The 16625-nt window shown below is 43.1% G+C and overlaps 1 protein-coding gene across 1 annotated transcript in view; it reads right to left on the bottom strand.

Moving 5' to 3' along the window:
• si:ch211-236l14.4 (SITS-binding protein) overlaps window positions 1-12418 on the bottom strand; it is a 38153-nt gene extending 25735 nt beyond the window's left edge. The window contains exons 1-5 of the mRNA XM_050073302.1: window positions 12352-12418; window positions 11613-12276; window positions 8962-9133; window positions 3530-3737; window positions 3193-3343 (exon numbers count right to left, since the gene is read on the bottom strand). Coding sequence (XP_049929259.1) covers window positions 3193-3343; window positions 3530-3737; window positions 8962-9133; window positions 11613-12083 — 1002 coding nt within the window. The 5' untranslated portion in view covers window positions 12084-12276; window positions 12352-12418. The remainder of the gene's footprint in view (window positions 1-3192; window positions 3344-3529; window positions 3738-8961; window positions 9134-11612; window positions 12277-12351) is intronic.
• Window positions 12419-16625: the final 4207 nt, after the last annotated feature.

The raw sequence follows: 16625 nt of genomic DNA, 5'->3' as shown, positions 1-16625 counted from the left end.
GGAGCCTGGTCCAGGTGCTTCACCTCGATGATGGCCATTTCCAGGCATATTTTAGGATGACTCGGGGGCAGTCTGACAACCTGCTGTCTAACGTCGGGTCGTATAGGTCTGGGTATCCAGCAACCACTACCACCAGTTTCTCCTCCATTGTTTACCAACTGTAAACTTGTTGTCTTGACCACCGCAGAAGGTCATCNGACGTGTTATTCCTCCCATTTCCTCCCCCCTTTTTCATCCTTTCACACCTTCTGATCCGGGAATGGGAGCCTACTGTAAGCATTGTGTGTGTATATATAATAAACTCAACCTCTCTGATGGACAGATTGTGTGAAACTCCTCTGCCTCCTCTTCTGTTGCCACACGGTCCAGGTCAGATCGCAACATCGAGCTGGTGTCAGGATCACCTACTCAAGTTAGTCTTGGCTCACTTCCCTTCTAATCCCAACACACCCAATTCTTCGCCGTCCCACGGTTACCACACTCGGAGCAACCTGAGATCAGTTAGGGTAGCCTCTGTTTGTCTTCTCTCAGCTATATTTGTTTTGTAATGGAATATCACAGGGTATTGACTTAGATCCACTCAAGAGTGGTCCTGGTGGTCTCTTGTTTCCAGGCAGTTCCCTACAACCTTCAAGGAAAGTAACTGGATAAATGTGAACCGATGATGATAAACATCACCTGCCCTTTTGTATCACACACCAGATACTGTATGGACCAATGAATCATGAAGTTTAGAATACCTGAAACCTATTAGGTGAGCCTGATCTATCACATTTACAAGCTTAAAGAGAGAACTTAAAAATGTGGCCTGCAGGTAGTGTGGTCTGCACTCAGGGAAACAAATTTTTCAACATTTTCTTTTCTACGTTGTGACATTTCTGTGAACCTGTCCTCCCTCCTTCGCTTCCTGCCCGTCTCCAGCTTTCTGGAGATCCACTTAAGAAAACTCTTTCATCTCTGTCCTTGACCAGTTCTGAGCCTGTGACTGATGAACCCTCACCAGCCTCACAGCCCAGATGGTTGAAGAGGAGGATTATGGGAGTCTACAGCTACATGGTGTAAGAAACAGCCAAATAAAGAGAGGATGAAGAAATGAACACTTGTACCAATAGAGATAAGCATAGTAGTAGGCTACTGTAAAGTATCTCTGCTGGTACAGATTTAAAGGAATACTTCATCCCCCCAAAGACCATTTGTTGCCTATTTCAATTACTCACCCACTGTTGCGTTAAAATCTCTAAGAAAATGTTGTTTTTCTAGCATGCCTCCGATAAACAAAAAATTCTTGATGAATTGAAGTCATAGGTGACACATGTAACAACAGAAAAACTAAAAACATCTGATTACAAACACTCACAACATCAATGCAGTAAAATCAAAGTCTTAAGTATAATCAAAGTCTTGCCATAGAGACAGCTCTTTCAATTGGGGAACTGCACTACAAGTGAAACTTAGGGTGCTTTCAGATCTAGAGTTGTCTTGCTTTGGTCCAAATCAGGGACTAATTTTGTCACAAAGTTGCATAATTGCTCAGAGTTGGTTCGTGTTCTCACGGCAGCATTTACAAGCGGACCAGATAAAATGCCTTGTGTGAGAAAGCTGCTCTTGATTGGTCATAACTCCCATGTGGGAAAAATCCAGGAAGTGAACAAGACGAAGAAGAGTACACTTGCAAGATAAATGCGACACTTTCTAATGTCACAATGGAGGGACAACTACGCAAGTTGATTTTAGTGCTGGTCATTGTGTACTATATTGCTGTCATTGTTCATTTTAGGCAAATCATACAGATTGAAAACGAGGCGCGGCTCCAACTAGAAAACAATGTTTTAATGCGTTGGATGTGCTGAATGTGCATATTAAAGGGAAATTTCGGTTTATTTCAACCTGTCTCCTATCGTCCTAAATTTGTTTCAAGTGACTAGTGACATAAAAATAATAGTTAGCATGTTAGCCGTTAGCCTAGATACAGCCGGGGCGCATAGTAGCGTCAGACCTGTTAAAACGTAAGTGAACGGGCAACCTTCAAGTGCAAAGTTAGTCCACTAAACAAGCTTTTTTTCCACAAAGACCGCCTCATATCGTTAGGATAAATGTCAGAGAACATATAGAAAACGACATGTAAACGTGTTGTCTTACCTTACAAATTTAGGACGATAGGAGACGGGTTGAAATAAACCGAAATTTCCCTTTAAGGCAGTACAGGAGGAGGCACGCATTAATAATCCTGGAACATGCTCCTGTTTATTTAACCCAAACAATGTGTAATGTGACTGCACTTGGTCTGGATCGAGGTCGGAACACGTTCTCACTACAAACAAACCGCACCAGTGTTTGTTTGTAACCGAACCAAGACCACCTCTTCAAGAAGGTCTCGGTCTGGTTGTTTTGGTCCACACCTGACTGCGATTGCTGTGTTCACACCTGCCCAAAGAACCGCACTTAGGGGGCAAACAAACTTGAGTTCAATTAAACTGAACCAAACAGGACAGGTGTGAAAGCACCCTTACATATGCTCTCTTCAAAGCCAGACTCCATTGACATAAACAACAGTTTTACCTGGCTGAACACACAAGCTGCTGGTCTACCACTGCCACGATCAGTCAGATTGTTTGTGTGACCTCAGTAAATCCGAGCTTACCCTTTGAAACACTGAAGTCACACAATAACACAAAGAAACTTTGTGCTTTGTGTGAGGTAGTTTTCTTCACAAATTGAACATAACATGGAGGGAGCAACTAAAATGATCATTTGAGAGTTGTAGTTTTTATTTGAATGAGCTGATCCAATGAAACTCTCTTCTTTAAAGTGCCAGATAAATATTGAATCTGATTGTGAAAGAGAAATATTTGGTCTCAAAAAAGTGGGATTTTTGATTAATGTATTTTCCGTTGAAACACACTATTGAAATAGGGCATAACCTAAAAAGGTAAAATTAAACCAACAGGCTATTTTTGTAGGGAGAGCGACTGTTATTTTGATTCATTCAAAAATATGTGATGTTTTTATTTTGTCTTCAGATTTTTGCCCTTTGATTCTGTAGAGACCGTTAAAATTCTTTTTTCTTTTTTCAACAGGATGAACATTACACTTCGTGTTATCTTTGGTTCTGCCTTCCTGAGGTTTAACTCAACCAAGTAAGTGAGAATTTGAGGCTGGTGGTACAGAGACAGCACGGTGAGGGGAACATACCATTTCGGAGAGGAGGGTGGTGGAATGTTCATTGAGGCTGATGACTCCCTCCCCTAGCTGGTGTCTCCTCAGACGATTAGAGAAGGTCCTCAGCTCCCTCTCCACCTTCGGCCCTGAATCCATGTTGGCGAGCAGCTTCCAGAACGGCAGCCTACAGCACACACAGAGAGATCATACACAACCTGGATGGATTTTTAGTTTATGACCCCCTAAATACCCACAAAGTTTCAGTCAGTGCTCACACATGCACCACTGTTTGACTTCTTGGTATTTTGACAAAACAGAAGCCCCCTCAGGCGAGGAAGTCACCGCTAATCTGAATCTTAACTGAACTAACCACAGTGTGTTCATGTTGGGCAGCTCCCTGCTGTGCTGGGAGAGTTGCTGCACTGCTTCCTGGTGAGCAGCTCTCACGTTGTGGGCCACACACACGGTGTACTGCAGAGGGAGACGCTCCATACTGGGCAGCGACTGCAGGCAGAACTGCTGCCTGCTGTCCACCCCAAGCTGCAGGGGAATATCAGGAGATACAAGCACTGCCACACCTGCAGGGTGGAAAGCAGACAGGAGAGGGCACAGGATGTTAGTTCATTACACCACGCTCGTCAGAAATCCACAGAGAATCAGATAAACACATGATATAACGTCTCGCTTCAAACAGATAGAAGGCGGGCCTTGACGTAAAGCAATAAAAAGGAGTGTAAGTATGAGACGTCCACTGCGGATTCCTCTTATATGACATAGTGCGCGAGTGATACTGAGACCAGGATGAGTGTGACGGATGGAGTGTTGTGGGAGGTAGAGTGTGGGCTGTGTCAGCTGATATTGCTCCACTCAGATGTGAGAAAAACACTCCCTAGAATGAGATATAGCAGTATGTGGTTAGATGAGTTTACACCGGGGCTGCTGGCAACTTCTGAGTAGGTAGGTTACACTGCACACCAATGAGAGGAGCCTCGGATATATATCCAAAGTCACATTGAAGATAAAGTCAGTTTTAATCCAGATCACATCTCTTATTCAAACTTGGTGACAAAAGCAGCTCGGAGGAAGTGGAGCTGCGATTAAATCAGCCAACTTTAGCCTTCTGAAAATCTTGTTTTTCCTCCTACTGTATGTATATGACGCCTTTTAGAGGCCGTGTGAAATGATATAATTATGCGAGGCAGATAATTGTGTCCGCAGATGTAGCTGCCCTGCAAGGAATGCCTCGTCCCTCTCAGGTTACTCCTACCCCCCTATCCTCACCACTTCTCACCCGTCCTGACTCCCACCTTCTCCCTCCCAACTTTAACTACCTTCCTCTCCTCACTGCTCCGCTTTACTGTGCTGTGTGTCTGTTCTATCTCAGGTCAGCGCAACCCAGCCAGTATCGATCAGACCCTCCAACCCAGACTGTGACCTCCAGTTTTTGCACAATTCATTCAAAGCAGCCAAACTGGGATTTGGGATTTGGGAGGTGATCAATGAACAGATTAGGGTGCGAGACCTGTTTCCAAAGCAGGCAGACAGTCTGAGAACCCGGGCTGAGAGCTTGGCTCACTCCGGCCACCCTCTCTAGTTTCAATGGGCTTACTGTTCTCATGCAGGCAGGGACCAGGAGCAGGCAGGATACTCACGTACCGGTTCATAATCAGATTAATCGTTTCAGAGATCAGTGTTCAAGTGCGGCATAAAGCCTCGCGAAGAGCCTTCGAGCACAGGGTAATTCTCACGTGTTTGCAATGGATAATGTCAAAGAGATACTGGTAACTCCTCAGCTGCCCCTCACAAGGTATAAAGTCACCTCTCAACTGCTTGTGTGGATTCATAATGGTGGATAAATGTGGATATTTGTGACAAACACTATTGTATATTTTAACCACATGGGATGAAATAGCTAAAATGTTTTTTTTTTTTTTTTTTAATAAAACACAGGTGCCATGAAACTGCACACGTCATTAATGTCCACATACAAGGGAGCAGAAAGTGGGGCAGTGGTGAAAATGTTATAGCTTTATGGAAGGATGGAAGTGGAACGCAGGCAGTGGAAACAGAGGCGACCAGCGTACACCAGACACCGAGCAGCCTTGTCGAATGATGTGCAGATACAGAAGGCTGCAAACAGTGTGTTTCACCAAAGTGCACACTGGGTGGAAAGTGGAGTTAAGGTTTGCAGGCATGACTTCTTGAGTCATAGTTAATTTTTATGGGAAATGACACTGCAGGGCCTCAAGGAAATGGGACAATGTGGTCCAAAACAGCTGTACCTTTTATTCCATCTTTGACTAAACACGCAGATTTGAATGATAAATACACTAAATCCTGTCTGATGTGTTTATGCAATTCCACTGAAAGGAGTTTGCATGCACTGGTATGCATTTTTAGTATAAAGGAGGGGGGACTCCTGATTGAAAATGAACTTCTAACCTCTCGTTCAGACAGAACAGACTCTGGGGGTGGTGTTGGGGGAGCAGGAATCAATAAGTGTTATTTAAAGAAAGTGAAGCAGGTTTGAGGCCTTGAGTTACAGCCAAGGTGGGGTGCACAGGAGTTAAAGGGGAAGCGGAGAAAGGGGAGGGGGCTATTTTTAGAACAATTCCTTAAACACTCCAAGCTTCCCCCGAAATATTTTCCACTAGCTCTCAAAAGCAAAATTATATGCCCTGGCGACCGACCGTATCAGCTCACCTACACAGCAGCAGATAGGCCGATGTGAAAATGAATGAAGGTTATCGGGCAGATTTGAATGATTCGACACACACATGCCTCAATTTTTACAGCTGCTGAGCGAACACACAAATCAACTTCTTCACATACACACACACACGTGCATTCTCCCACACATTCACATGCACTTTCTTTAATAGGAAAATGTAGACTTCTAAGAAAAACAGAGCAGGACTTATGGGACCATAAAGGTTCTGCACTTCCTCTGGCTCAGTCTGAGCCGAGCATTTAGAGGTGGTAGCGGAGGTGACCCCGTGCACCTTCTGATGGNCATGAGACCCTAAAAAAGAGGGTGGATTAAAGGGAGCCTGGTCCAGGTGCTTCACCTCGATGATGGCCATTTCCAGGCATATTTTAGGATGACTCGGGGGCAGTCTGACAACCTGCTGTCTAACGTCGGGTCGTATAGGTCTGGGTATCCAGCAACCACTACCACCAGTTTCTCCTCCATTGTTTACCAACTGTAAACTTGTTGTCTTGACCACCGCAGAAGGTCATCTCATTGGACAATGAAAAAAAAAAAAAAAAAAAAAAAAAAAAAAATTTGATTAAAAAAAAAGAGATGACATGGAGCACTTGTCTGCTTTGAGTGGAAGGTTTTTTTAACCTTGAGGAGTTCTGAATGCTGCAGCAAATACGGCAGGCACCTGGAGCGCAGAAACGCGAGGTGTGTCACAGTGCAAAAAACATGAGCAAAACACTTAATTCTTATTTAAAACAATTACAAAAAGCCGCCTCCAACTGCTGAAACACTTTCTGTGTGATCAGGGCCTGGAGAGCAAAAAGTTTGCGTGAGGAGTCCCCTTTAACCCCTAACCTTCACCCTCTAACCCTCATCCCTGTGAGTTATTTTAAGGTACGTCTTCACCATGTTTCTTTTCCTGAACCTAACCTACATAACTTTACTTGTCTAAACCTAAAGACGTCTAACCATGTTTCTTATTCTAAATCTAACCAACATAACTTTACGTTAAGTATGTATCTTTATGTTACATATGATGTCATTTGTGCGGTGCTAATTCAGTACATATCATACAGTCTGTCGTATGTGTAAAATATCATACGAATCTTTATTTGAGGATATGTTGATTGGTGACGACAGTGTTTGCCCTATGCCTACAATTGTTTGTCTCTGTTAAACCACAACGTATGAGTGTATGGGTATGAAGTAAATAAATATGTAAGTACGTGAAAGATATGCTACTGTATGTGCCTTTTTTTTTTATTATCAATAATTATGAGAGGGGTGCCCTTTATTTCACACGAGCACCTGACCCCCAAAATGTCTGTGCATGGCCCTGCACGGGACCCTACAAGTGAAATATTCTCGTCACATTAGCCAAATCTGAAGTGTGACAGTCTACATTGTTAGGTCTCTTTAACTCATGAGCTGCGTGCATGAAGGAAGAATGACAAATCAAAGTCAATTAAAAATCATTTCCCAATAATAATTTCCGCTGATCCTTGCAATCGGAAAGCAGCCAAGTACAAATATCAGTATGTCTTCAGTTGTGAAAAACGATTCTCTCTGAGGTACATTATGTAAATCTAAGAGCCAAACAAAAACATCCTTGAACTTTAAAGCAAGATATCATGTTAAATATACCTTTAATGCTCCAATAGGCATCGCTGTCATTGCTGAGCATCAGTTTGCTATGTTTGGGGCTATGTACAGTGTGTGCCTGCGAGTGGTTACTTGGCAACGTTCAAACAGTTGTTCTCGTCGGGATCTCATCTCATCCGTTTTCTTTTTTTTGTTCTCTGTGTGAAGCTAACGGGAGAAACAAAGGGTTACAGGGTCCTGATAATTACTGCCGTCCTCTCACAAGGTGGAAAAGGGATTTAAGTCATGTGACTCTCTTGTTAAGCCTGCCACTGTGTTACATAACATCCCCAAAATGTGTATGGGTGTATGCGCGTGTGCATGGGTGCATTTGTGTCTGTCAGTATGTGAATGAATGTGTGTGACTGCTGCTAACAATCAGTGAAGTCATGATAGATGATTGTTTGTGTCACCTCACCGGATGAAGTCATACTCTCTGCCCTGATCTGGACGCTGGCTGGCACACACACATGCACAGGATTCCCTTTGACACTGAGAGTCAGTAATCTAAGAAATATGCTAAAAAAAAGTACACATTGCAATGTGCATGTGTGTGTAAAATGGGATTTTAAAATGTCTGGTTGTCAAAAAAGAATGTCATGTGAACTCTTTTAAGAATAGAGTGGTTAGTTTGAGCAGCAGCTCAGTAAGCAAACTTCACACAAACACAACTTGAGAGCAAAGTCCCTCGAGGTTAATGCTATACCCCCTACCACACAAGCACACATGTACACTCACACACACACACACACACTCACACGCACAAACACCACACGTTCCTCGTCAGTCACATTAACCATTCACATCCGCCAGTGGTCCCTGCCTCCCCCCTTTGCCCCCAGGATAAAATCTAACACCCCCAAAATAACCTGGTGAGTTATAAGAGTCAGCAGGGCCCTCATCCAACCTGCCCTTTTAATAGAAACAAAAGGCAATTACCCCGGTATCCCTAAGAGTTAATTTAAGATGCTAAAGGTGGTTTGCTTCCCTTTGTAGTCTAATCTCTAAATTAATAAACTGACATGCCACAGACAGTATTACGTTACACTCTATTAGTAGGATGGACGACGTCCTGTCCAGTCAGTGGAGTGTGTGGTTTTTTTAAGGATGCTGGTTCTGGAGGCCATTTTTTCCTCAGCTCAAACACAAACAAACACGAGGGGGGTGGTAAGAAAACACAACAACATCCACAGGGCTTCCCTCACGCCCTGGGATTCACGCCACACATCGTATACCCGCTGATGCGGGGTCAGATTTCCCGAGCCCTTGTGCTAACCCTGCGCCAATGGCAAGTGTGGAAAAACAGCTGACGATGTGTCATTCAAAAGATTTACAAAGGTCTTTTTTCTTGTAACAGGCCAAGGTGTAAAGAAGAACTACGACTCCACTTTTGCTAATGACTGCGAGAGTAAATCTCAGTTGATGCAAAAGATTCATTCCAACCGTGACCTTCTCACCTGATGAGCCCAGGAAGTAACGTTCCAGGGCAGAGCCGAAGCCTGAGGGATTGTCCTTAAGATCGCTCACGATGAAGGGCTGTGTAGTGGCGTTCTGGTCGTTGATCGGCCAGGTCTGACCCCGGACGCTGGCGCCACCGTACCAGGACACGTTGGTCATGGAGAAGCAGTCCTGAAAAGATAGGCACGTACACAAAAACAGTGTGAAGGAGAAAGACACATAGAGAAAGAGACAGACAGGTTTACATACATCAAGACAGACTGAAAACAGCAATATGAAATTGATGCTGACAAATAAAAGGAAAATATACATAAGAAATTAGTGGTAGGGTTAAGATTAAAAGTTAATAGATGGTAGAAGAAAATGCAAGTTTTATTCATTTCTGAGACAACTCAAATGCTTTAAGTGGACTTAAGCATGAATGGGGTATCTGAATTTCATTTATGAGTGGGTATAAGATGACTCTGACTGTACGTTAATCAAAATCAGAATCAGCTTTATTGGCCAATAAAAGGAATTTGACTCAGTTTTTTGTTACTCTCAATGCATCTGCATAGAAATTGACACAACAGCTAAAAGCAAGGACAACAAAGCTGAACAAGATAAACATAAACATTTCACAGTAAGTACAAATATAAAAAAAAGTATATCTATATCAGTATGTATGTACTGATTTTGTATGAGTTGACATATGTGTTGATTTTGGGGAGGAGGCAGGGGACATGTCTCCATCAATATTCAGTAGGAAACAAATACATCCACACACCAAGCAGCTCCTGTTGGAAGCATGTTGATGCATTTTGAGCCAAAGGCTCTTCCTCTGACGTCCTTTATATTTAGAACATATGCATTTTTACTTTAAAGTGGCAGAGGTCTTTAATTTCAACAAATTGAAGACATTTACACCATACATTTGTGCAGAAATGGCACAAATTAGTGCATAAAAATCCCACAGAATGCAGAAAATTGTGTTGAGAATTGTGTTTGATGCTCCAATTTTTTGTGCCGGGGACACCCAAACCCCCTGTTTTATATGTGTGCCCCCAAATGTTGACAGCAACATATGCTGACAGAAGATCAATGATGCAAAAGGTGCTGGAACAAATATGGAATTATTGATGTGACAGTTTGCGTTATCTACACGAGGAAGCTGGATTTGGGAGTATATCCAGCCTGCTTTTATTCATATTGACAGTAATGATATTTACATGTTAAAAAACACAGTGTGTGTAAACTATAAAAATACGTAATTTGCAGGTACAGTGGATGTTTGGTGTTACAGGGTTATTGACACTGTATGCCTGACATTAACTGTTCATCATAGTGATGTCCTGTGGAAAGAAAGTGTTCTTGTGTCTGGATGTTTTGGCGTACAGTGTCCTGTAACGCCTTCCAGAGGGGGGAAGTTGGAACAGATTAAATGTTTCCAGTGCTATCACATTATGTACCTGATGTGCTGCAGTAGGGATGAATCTAATCTCTGACTGTAGTATGACTTCAGTGCAGAGCTGCATGGCACAGGGCTGTAGGCTATGTGACGGCTGGCACATGAGACTGTCTCAGAGAGCATCGCACGCAGGAGGGATTGAATGACAGAGTGTTTTCTAAGAGAAAGTCTGTCCTTCCTCAAAGCGCCTTGACGCATGGGGGGTACAAATGCGCAAACCGGCAGCTCATTTATTTCACGTAAGCAAATCCGGGCTCTGCTAAGCAGTTTTAAAACAGGTGCCAAGTGGTCACCTGAGAGGCGCCGGGCAGGATTTTGGAAATTAGAAAAATAAAGGCGACTTTAGTTTGGAGAGATTTCCTGTGAGCAGTCGCGCCACATGACAGGGAGTTATGGCGAGGAATGTTCCAGTGGGTACAGATTAACCTCCCCAAACATCCCAATAGTTAAATGCCTTTGATAATTAAGTTGTGGGGGGAAAGTACAGTAAGTACTGTGCATGTAAAGAAGCACAACAACTGTGACGAGGCAGATTTAACACGAATGGAGTCCGCTCAGGGCTGTAGAGAGGGAAAGGATGAGGGGATCACGCAAACTATTTATTTATTTTTTGGTCTATTACATCATGTCAGCTCAAATGAGTCACTCATGCGTCATGGTTGTGTTTTGTTTCAAGTAATTTAATAGGTTGTCATAGTTTTAGAAATTTAATTTCAACAAAATTAAATTAAAACGACATTTAAAATAAACATAAATTGCAGTATTTTTGTATCTGAACATATGAGCCAAGTTATGGATTATACACCTTCATCTGCTGCACCTGAGCCACTTATTTAATTCAGTTAAGTCTTTTGTGATTTAATAATTTTATATGACCAGGTGGTGATTAAAATCATGTACATTTAAGTAGACCACTTATATAAAACAGACAAAACGTCCTGTAACTTATTTGTATGAGAAAATACGCATAATGTCGTGCTTTTAGATTTAAAACGTGAACATGGGCCTTCAAATTTATGGTTTACGTTGTGCACCAATGCGCACAATCATATGCCAATTAACACTGCGTAAACTGGAAATTAAGGCGTGAAATTTCCACGTGCAAAACTGCTTTTTTTGCGCATCACATTGTGCGTAAAAGTGCATTTGATAACATTCTGCTTGTGTTTTTGGCTCTTGAGTCCACACTGAGAGACACCCTACCTTCAGCTCCACATGACAGTGCACCGGCGCCCAAGTCATACTGTAGCACTCCGTCTCCGTCTCCTCATTCACCTCCAGCGAGATCTTCACCTCGGCCACCGAGTCCCACGTATAGCAGAACTCCGTTTTATTCAGCCAGCACAGGTTCCTCACGAAGGGAACCTCGATGTCGGGGTTCCCCACGTTCCCGACGTCTATCTCCACATAGGTCTTGTCCTCCGTCAGGGTCTGTATGACCAGCGAGTGGGTTCTTCTCTCCCAGATCAGTCCGCTAAAAGTCCCCCTGAGGATCCAGTTCTTGTTAGGCTGGTCCACCACTTGCCAATATATGATCCCGATGGTCATGACAAAGAAGACGGCCACTCCGAGGCAGGCTATAGCTCCTTTCCAGGTCTCGTTCATCTCCTTCAGCCCCGTGTCCCATGTTACCTCTGGGATGGGGCTGGGGTTCCTATTTCGAGCGTGGGGCATGTTGTCTTTGAGATCAGCAAAGAATCAAACACAAAAAATGCTGCAGAAATCTCTGTGCGTCAAAAAGCTCTGCTGCTTCATCATGTCATGGTGTTTCCAGTGAGGCTACAGGGTAAACCAGCCTACTCTTTATCTTTGCACCGTTTACTCTGTTGATGTTGTTTTTTTGCGCAATTGTGCCAGCAACAGAGACCTGTCATGTGAAGAAAGCTGTGAGAATAAAATCCCAGCGAGGAAATAAAACAGTATGAATGAATAAGTGACTTACCACATACTCCTGCTGTTTTAAAAGAGTTGCATTTGTAAATTGCATTGGCTGCAGTGAGCTCGTGAGCAGCCCCAAGCCGGGTTTGGCAGCAATGCCTACGAATAGCTCCTAAGACGCTGACTTGCTTGCCCTGCACTTTCTGACGTAACGCCGGGTTGTTTCTTCAGAGGAAAGGTAGAGAGAGGGAAATGGGGGATCAAGAGGGTTTGGCTGAGTCTTGGAACAGCCCGCCCGGGCGAGGAGGCCACGGACAGCCTGGAAGGGAGGGATCCCCATGCGTGCTTGCAAACTCTCCGTGCGCTCTCCGTGCGTAAAGACTGTGGAGACTTGTCATCTGGTGGTTTGGTGGACGGATCAGGGGCGTCAATTGGGCATGGCAAGGTCGGGACACTTGCCATGCCTTATCCAAATTTGATCTTGTGGTGTTTCACATCTTAAAGTAGCACAAGGAGTGATGTCTGATTCCAAAATGAGATGTAGGCTACAACTGAGCAGTGGAACATTTAAAACCAATGCTGTATTCCTGTCATGTGGGTTTAATGGAATTGGCTGAATCTTATTGAATAATTAATTAAACTGAGGTTAACAGGAGGTTAATTATACATTAACAGTGATTAATAATTAATTAAAATGTCCAATAAATTAAAGAAATAGTTGGTCTAAACATTTACGTTGGGTCAAGGGACTGCATGTAGAAGACAGACTGGCTTTGAGACAGTTTGGATGAAGTGCTCATTATCCAGGAAACATCCCTGCTGAAATTCCATGGCCAACGCTCTCTGCTATAGCTCACCTTTATCAAGTATCTACAACCAAAATCAAGTATTATATTTGTAATTTTAGATTCTTTTACCCCATTTATCCAGATTAAATGGTGTAAAAAATCCAGATTAACTTTTGTCTGACCTTTCTTTTATTGTCCATTTTCTGCATTTCCCTTAGTGGCTGTGTTTTTATTTTATTTCATTTTTTAGATACATATGATACTGACAACATTATGCCACAACACTGACAGACGTCTTATTAAAATGATGCTAAACCTGAAAGGAAACTGAGCTGTTAGAATCATTAACTATTGCAGCAAATTTAGGACGTAATCTGCAGCTCAACATGTTGCAGCACTTGTTTAGCCAAAGCATTAAGTAAAGTATCCAAAATTTTGTATGTAACTGCTTCAGGAGAATCACATAGGACAGAAAATAAAATGTGAAGCAGCGCAAGAATCTGTGGTGCATTCAGGGTGTGTTGTGATAATATATTATAGGCTGTGCACTGTTTAATGGTCTGCGTGTCTCATGTGGAGTGCAGAAGACATTTGAGGGCAGGAATGTTGTTTATGAGCACCTCAAGGGTGGCAGGGGGTGGTGTGATTGGTCGAAGGTGGCATTCATTGCCATTTGGACTGTCAACATCTATTGTGTCTGGAGTTATAATGTCAACATACTATAGGTGGTCGAGTGTTTGACAACAGACATGCAAAGTCAATGTTCATGGATGAATGACACAAAGCTTGACTCTTAGCTCTCACAGAAGCGTATCCTTTGCCATAACTTTCCGAAACCTAAACTCTATACAGCTTGTGTTGACTCATTTTAATCCCGTGTCGCTATTCATTTATTTCAACACAGTTCTTACTGTAACATGGTCATGGCTCTATTGGTATCCAACGACAACCTTATCGGACCCAAAAATAAGACAAGAGGAATCATGGCTTGAACAATGTTGTTGTGTTTGTAGGGTTAAGGTCTCTTCCGCGGTGCTGTGCACAAGATATCCCAAGAGTGTCGGCTGACATACCTTGAAGATCAGTTGCCCCTGTCCCCGTTTATGCATGTCAGCCCCCCAGTCTCCGATCCATCACATAGCTCTGGCAGGGGCAGAGACACTGGATAAGGCTGTGGGAACCTGTGCGAGCACTCTACCTAATCGCCCCGCTCCTACTGCAGTTGCTTTCAAAATCTTTGGAAATCAGACCATGATCGTGTATGACTGATGAATCAGTTGTTAATTTGTTTTTTGCAGGAAACAAACGGTGCGTCTATCTGCACACAAAAAGTAAGTGAATGAAAGACAAAGAAGCCACACAGTCAGTTAGTGTGATAGTCTCTCTCAGTGAAAGAGGGCACAGAGTACTTAGCATCTTTGGTGACATACAACATACAGCTCTTTTCCACAAACTGTTGCACCGTGCATTTGTGTGCATGTATATGTACTGTAAATGAATAAGCGCTAGCATGTGTCCGGCGTGCATGCTTGCACTCGGAACCCTGAAATTCAAGTTCAGTGTGGGCCTTGTGGCAGCCAGGCTCCTGGGTCAGAGGTCAGACTTATGACATCAACGGAACATCCAGGGGGGAGGGTCTAAATTTACACGCCATCCAGATTGCCCCCCGACTCCATCCCTCGCGGCTATTAATAGGCAGAGGACTGCTGCGTGGCATGCACCCGCTCCCTCCGAGAGTGTGAACATGGGACATGAAAAAACAGAGGAATCTGACCTGAACTGGCCACTACCTCTGACCACTCATTTAGCGCTGATGGCAAAGGGGCAAGGGTTTAATTAGGTGTGGGGCAGAATGGCTAATGGTTTATGTTTTGTGTGTCAAGTCGACTGCTTCATTCAGGATAGAGAAACTTAAAGGGACAGTTTACCCCGAAATCAAACAAACAATTTTTCCTCTTACCTGTAGTGCTGTTTGTGAATCCAGATTGTTTTGGTGTGAGTTGCAGAGTGTTGGAGATATCGGCTGTAGAATATAATGGAATATAATGGAACTAAATGACACCTTGTGATGCTCAAAGTGCCAAAAAAATACACTAAAAATCTCAACAGCAATGTCTCTTTCCAGAAATCATGACCAGGTAGCTCAAGATAATCCACAGACCTTGTTGTGAGCACTTTCATGTAGGAATTTTTTACTTTCTACCAAACTACACCTGCCAACTGTATCACCGCGTGGAAGGAAGCGTGCATCTACTCATGGAGAAGGGGTTTCTGATACTGCAAGATGTAAACATCAATGGCATCCTCCTCGGCTGAGCTGGAATGTTAGCTACCTCAGTGCTGCTTCATGAGCTAGCAGTAGATGCACGCCTCCTTCTGCATGGTGATACGGTTGGCAGGAGTGGTTCTGTGGAAAGAAAATAGTTCCTACATGAAACTGCTCACAACAAGGTCTGTGGATTATCTTGAGTAACCAGGTCACGAGTTTTTCAAATGTATGTTTTGGCGCTTTGAGCACCACAAGCCAAGTGCCATTTAATTCTATTATATTCAAGAGAAGGCAGACATCTCTAGGGCTGATATCTCAACCACTCTGAAACTCACACCAAAACAATTTGGACTTATACACAACTTTACAGGTGAGAGGAAAATGTTGTATTTGTTATTTTGGGGTGAACTGTCCCTTTATATTGTGGCAATTATTGAAAACCTTTTGTAATTAACTACCTTAGCAAGTTAGCATGCTAATATTTGGTTATGAGAACAACTGATGCTGATGAGAATGTTATTAGTTTTGCAGGTACTTTATCATGACCCAAAGAATGAAAATGTTGACCAGAAATACACTAAATAAAAATAAATAAATACAAAAGAAGTCAGGGGATCATGGTTACTATTGTCTGGGAACCATGTCTGTACAAATATTTGTGCCAACCCTTCTCAATGTCGAGATATTTAAATGGATAAATGAAGAGTTTGACCAGCTGGCGGCACTAGGTGACAAATTAGTGGATCACCACACTCACTGGGATTCATGCTCTGGGCACTGGGAATGTCTGTACCAAAATTCATGCCAATCCATCCAATAGTTGTTGAGCTCATTCAGTCTGGACCAAAGCAGTCTGCAGAGCCATGCCATAAGGGTCGCTAAAAATGTAAGTATAGATCGACTGACTTGTTCAGTGACCTCTGATAGACAACAAGCCACTGAGGCCTTGTGAGTCTTATATGTCTGAAACATCTGCTACAGATTGTCAACGGAGGATGAGAATGGTTTTATAAACAACTGCTGCCAAATATGATAATTGGCTCCCCCGACACAGTTCTGCCTCATCCCTGATTGTGGTACATAACACACATAACATACTGCAGCCTAAGCCTACTGTATGAGCCTTGCCTGTGACAGCAGACGCTAACAGGCCACTTTTGAATCGGATCTGGACTTTCACTAATTGCTTTCTCGGTCTTTGATCATGTTCCTGTACCTGCTCTTGATCCACTTCTCTGTAGCTCTATGCAATAAAGTAAGGTGCTGCAGATGGTATAAACT

This window comes from Epinephelus moara, chromosome 20 (genome assembly GCF_006386435.1).
Source record: "Epinephelus moara isolate mb chromosome 20, YSFRI_EMoa_1.0, whole genome shotgun sequence".
Taxonomy (NCBI): Eukaryota; Metazoa; Chordata; class Actinopteri; order Perciformes; family Serranidae; genus Epinephelus; species Epinephelus moara.
The sequence above is the reverse complement of the archived record's forward strand: the minus strand, read 5'-3'. Positions and strand labels throughout refer to the sequence as shown.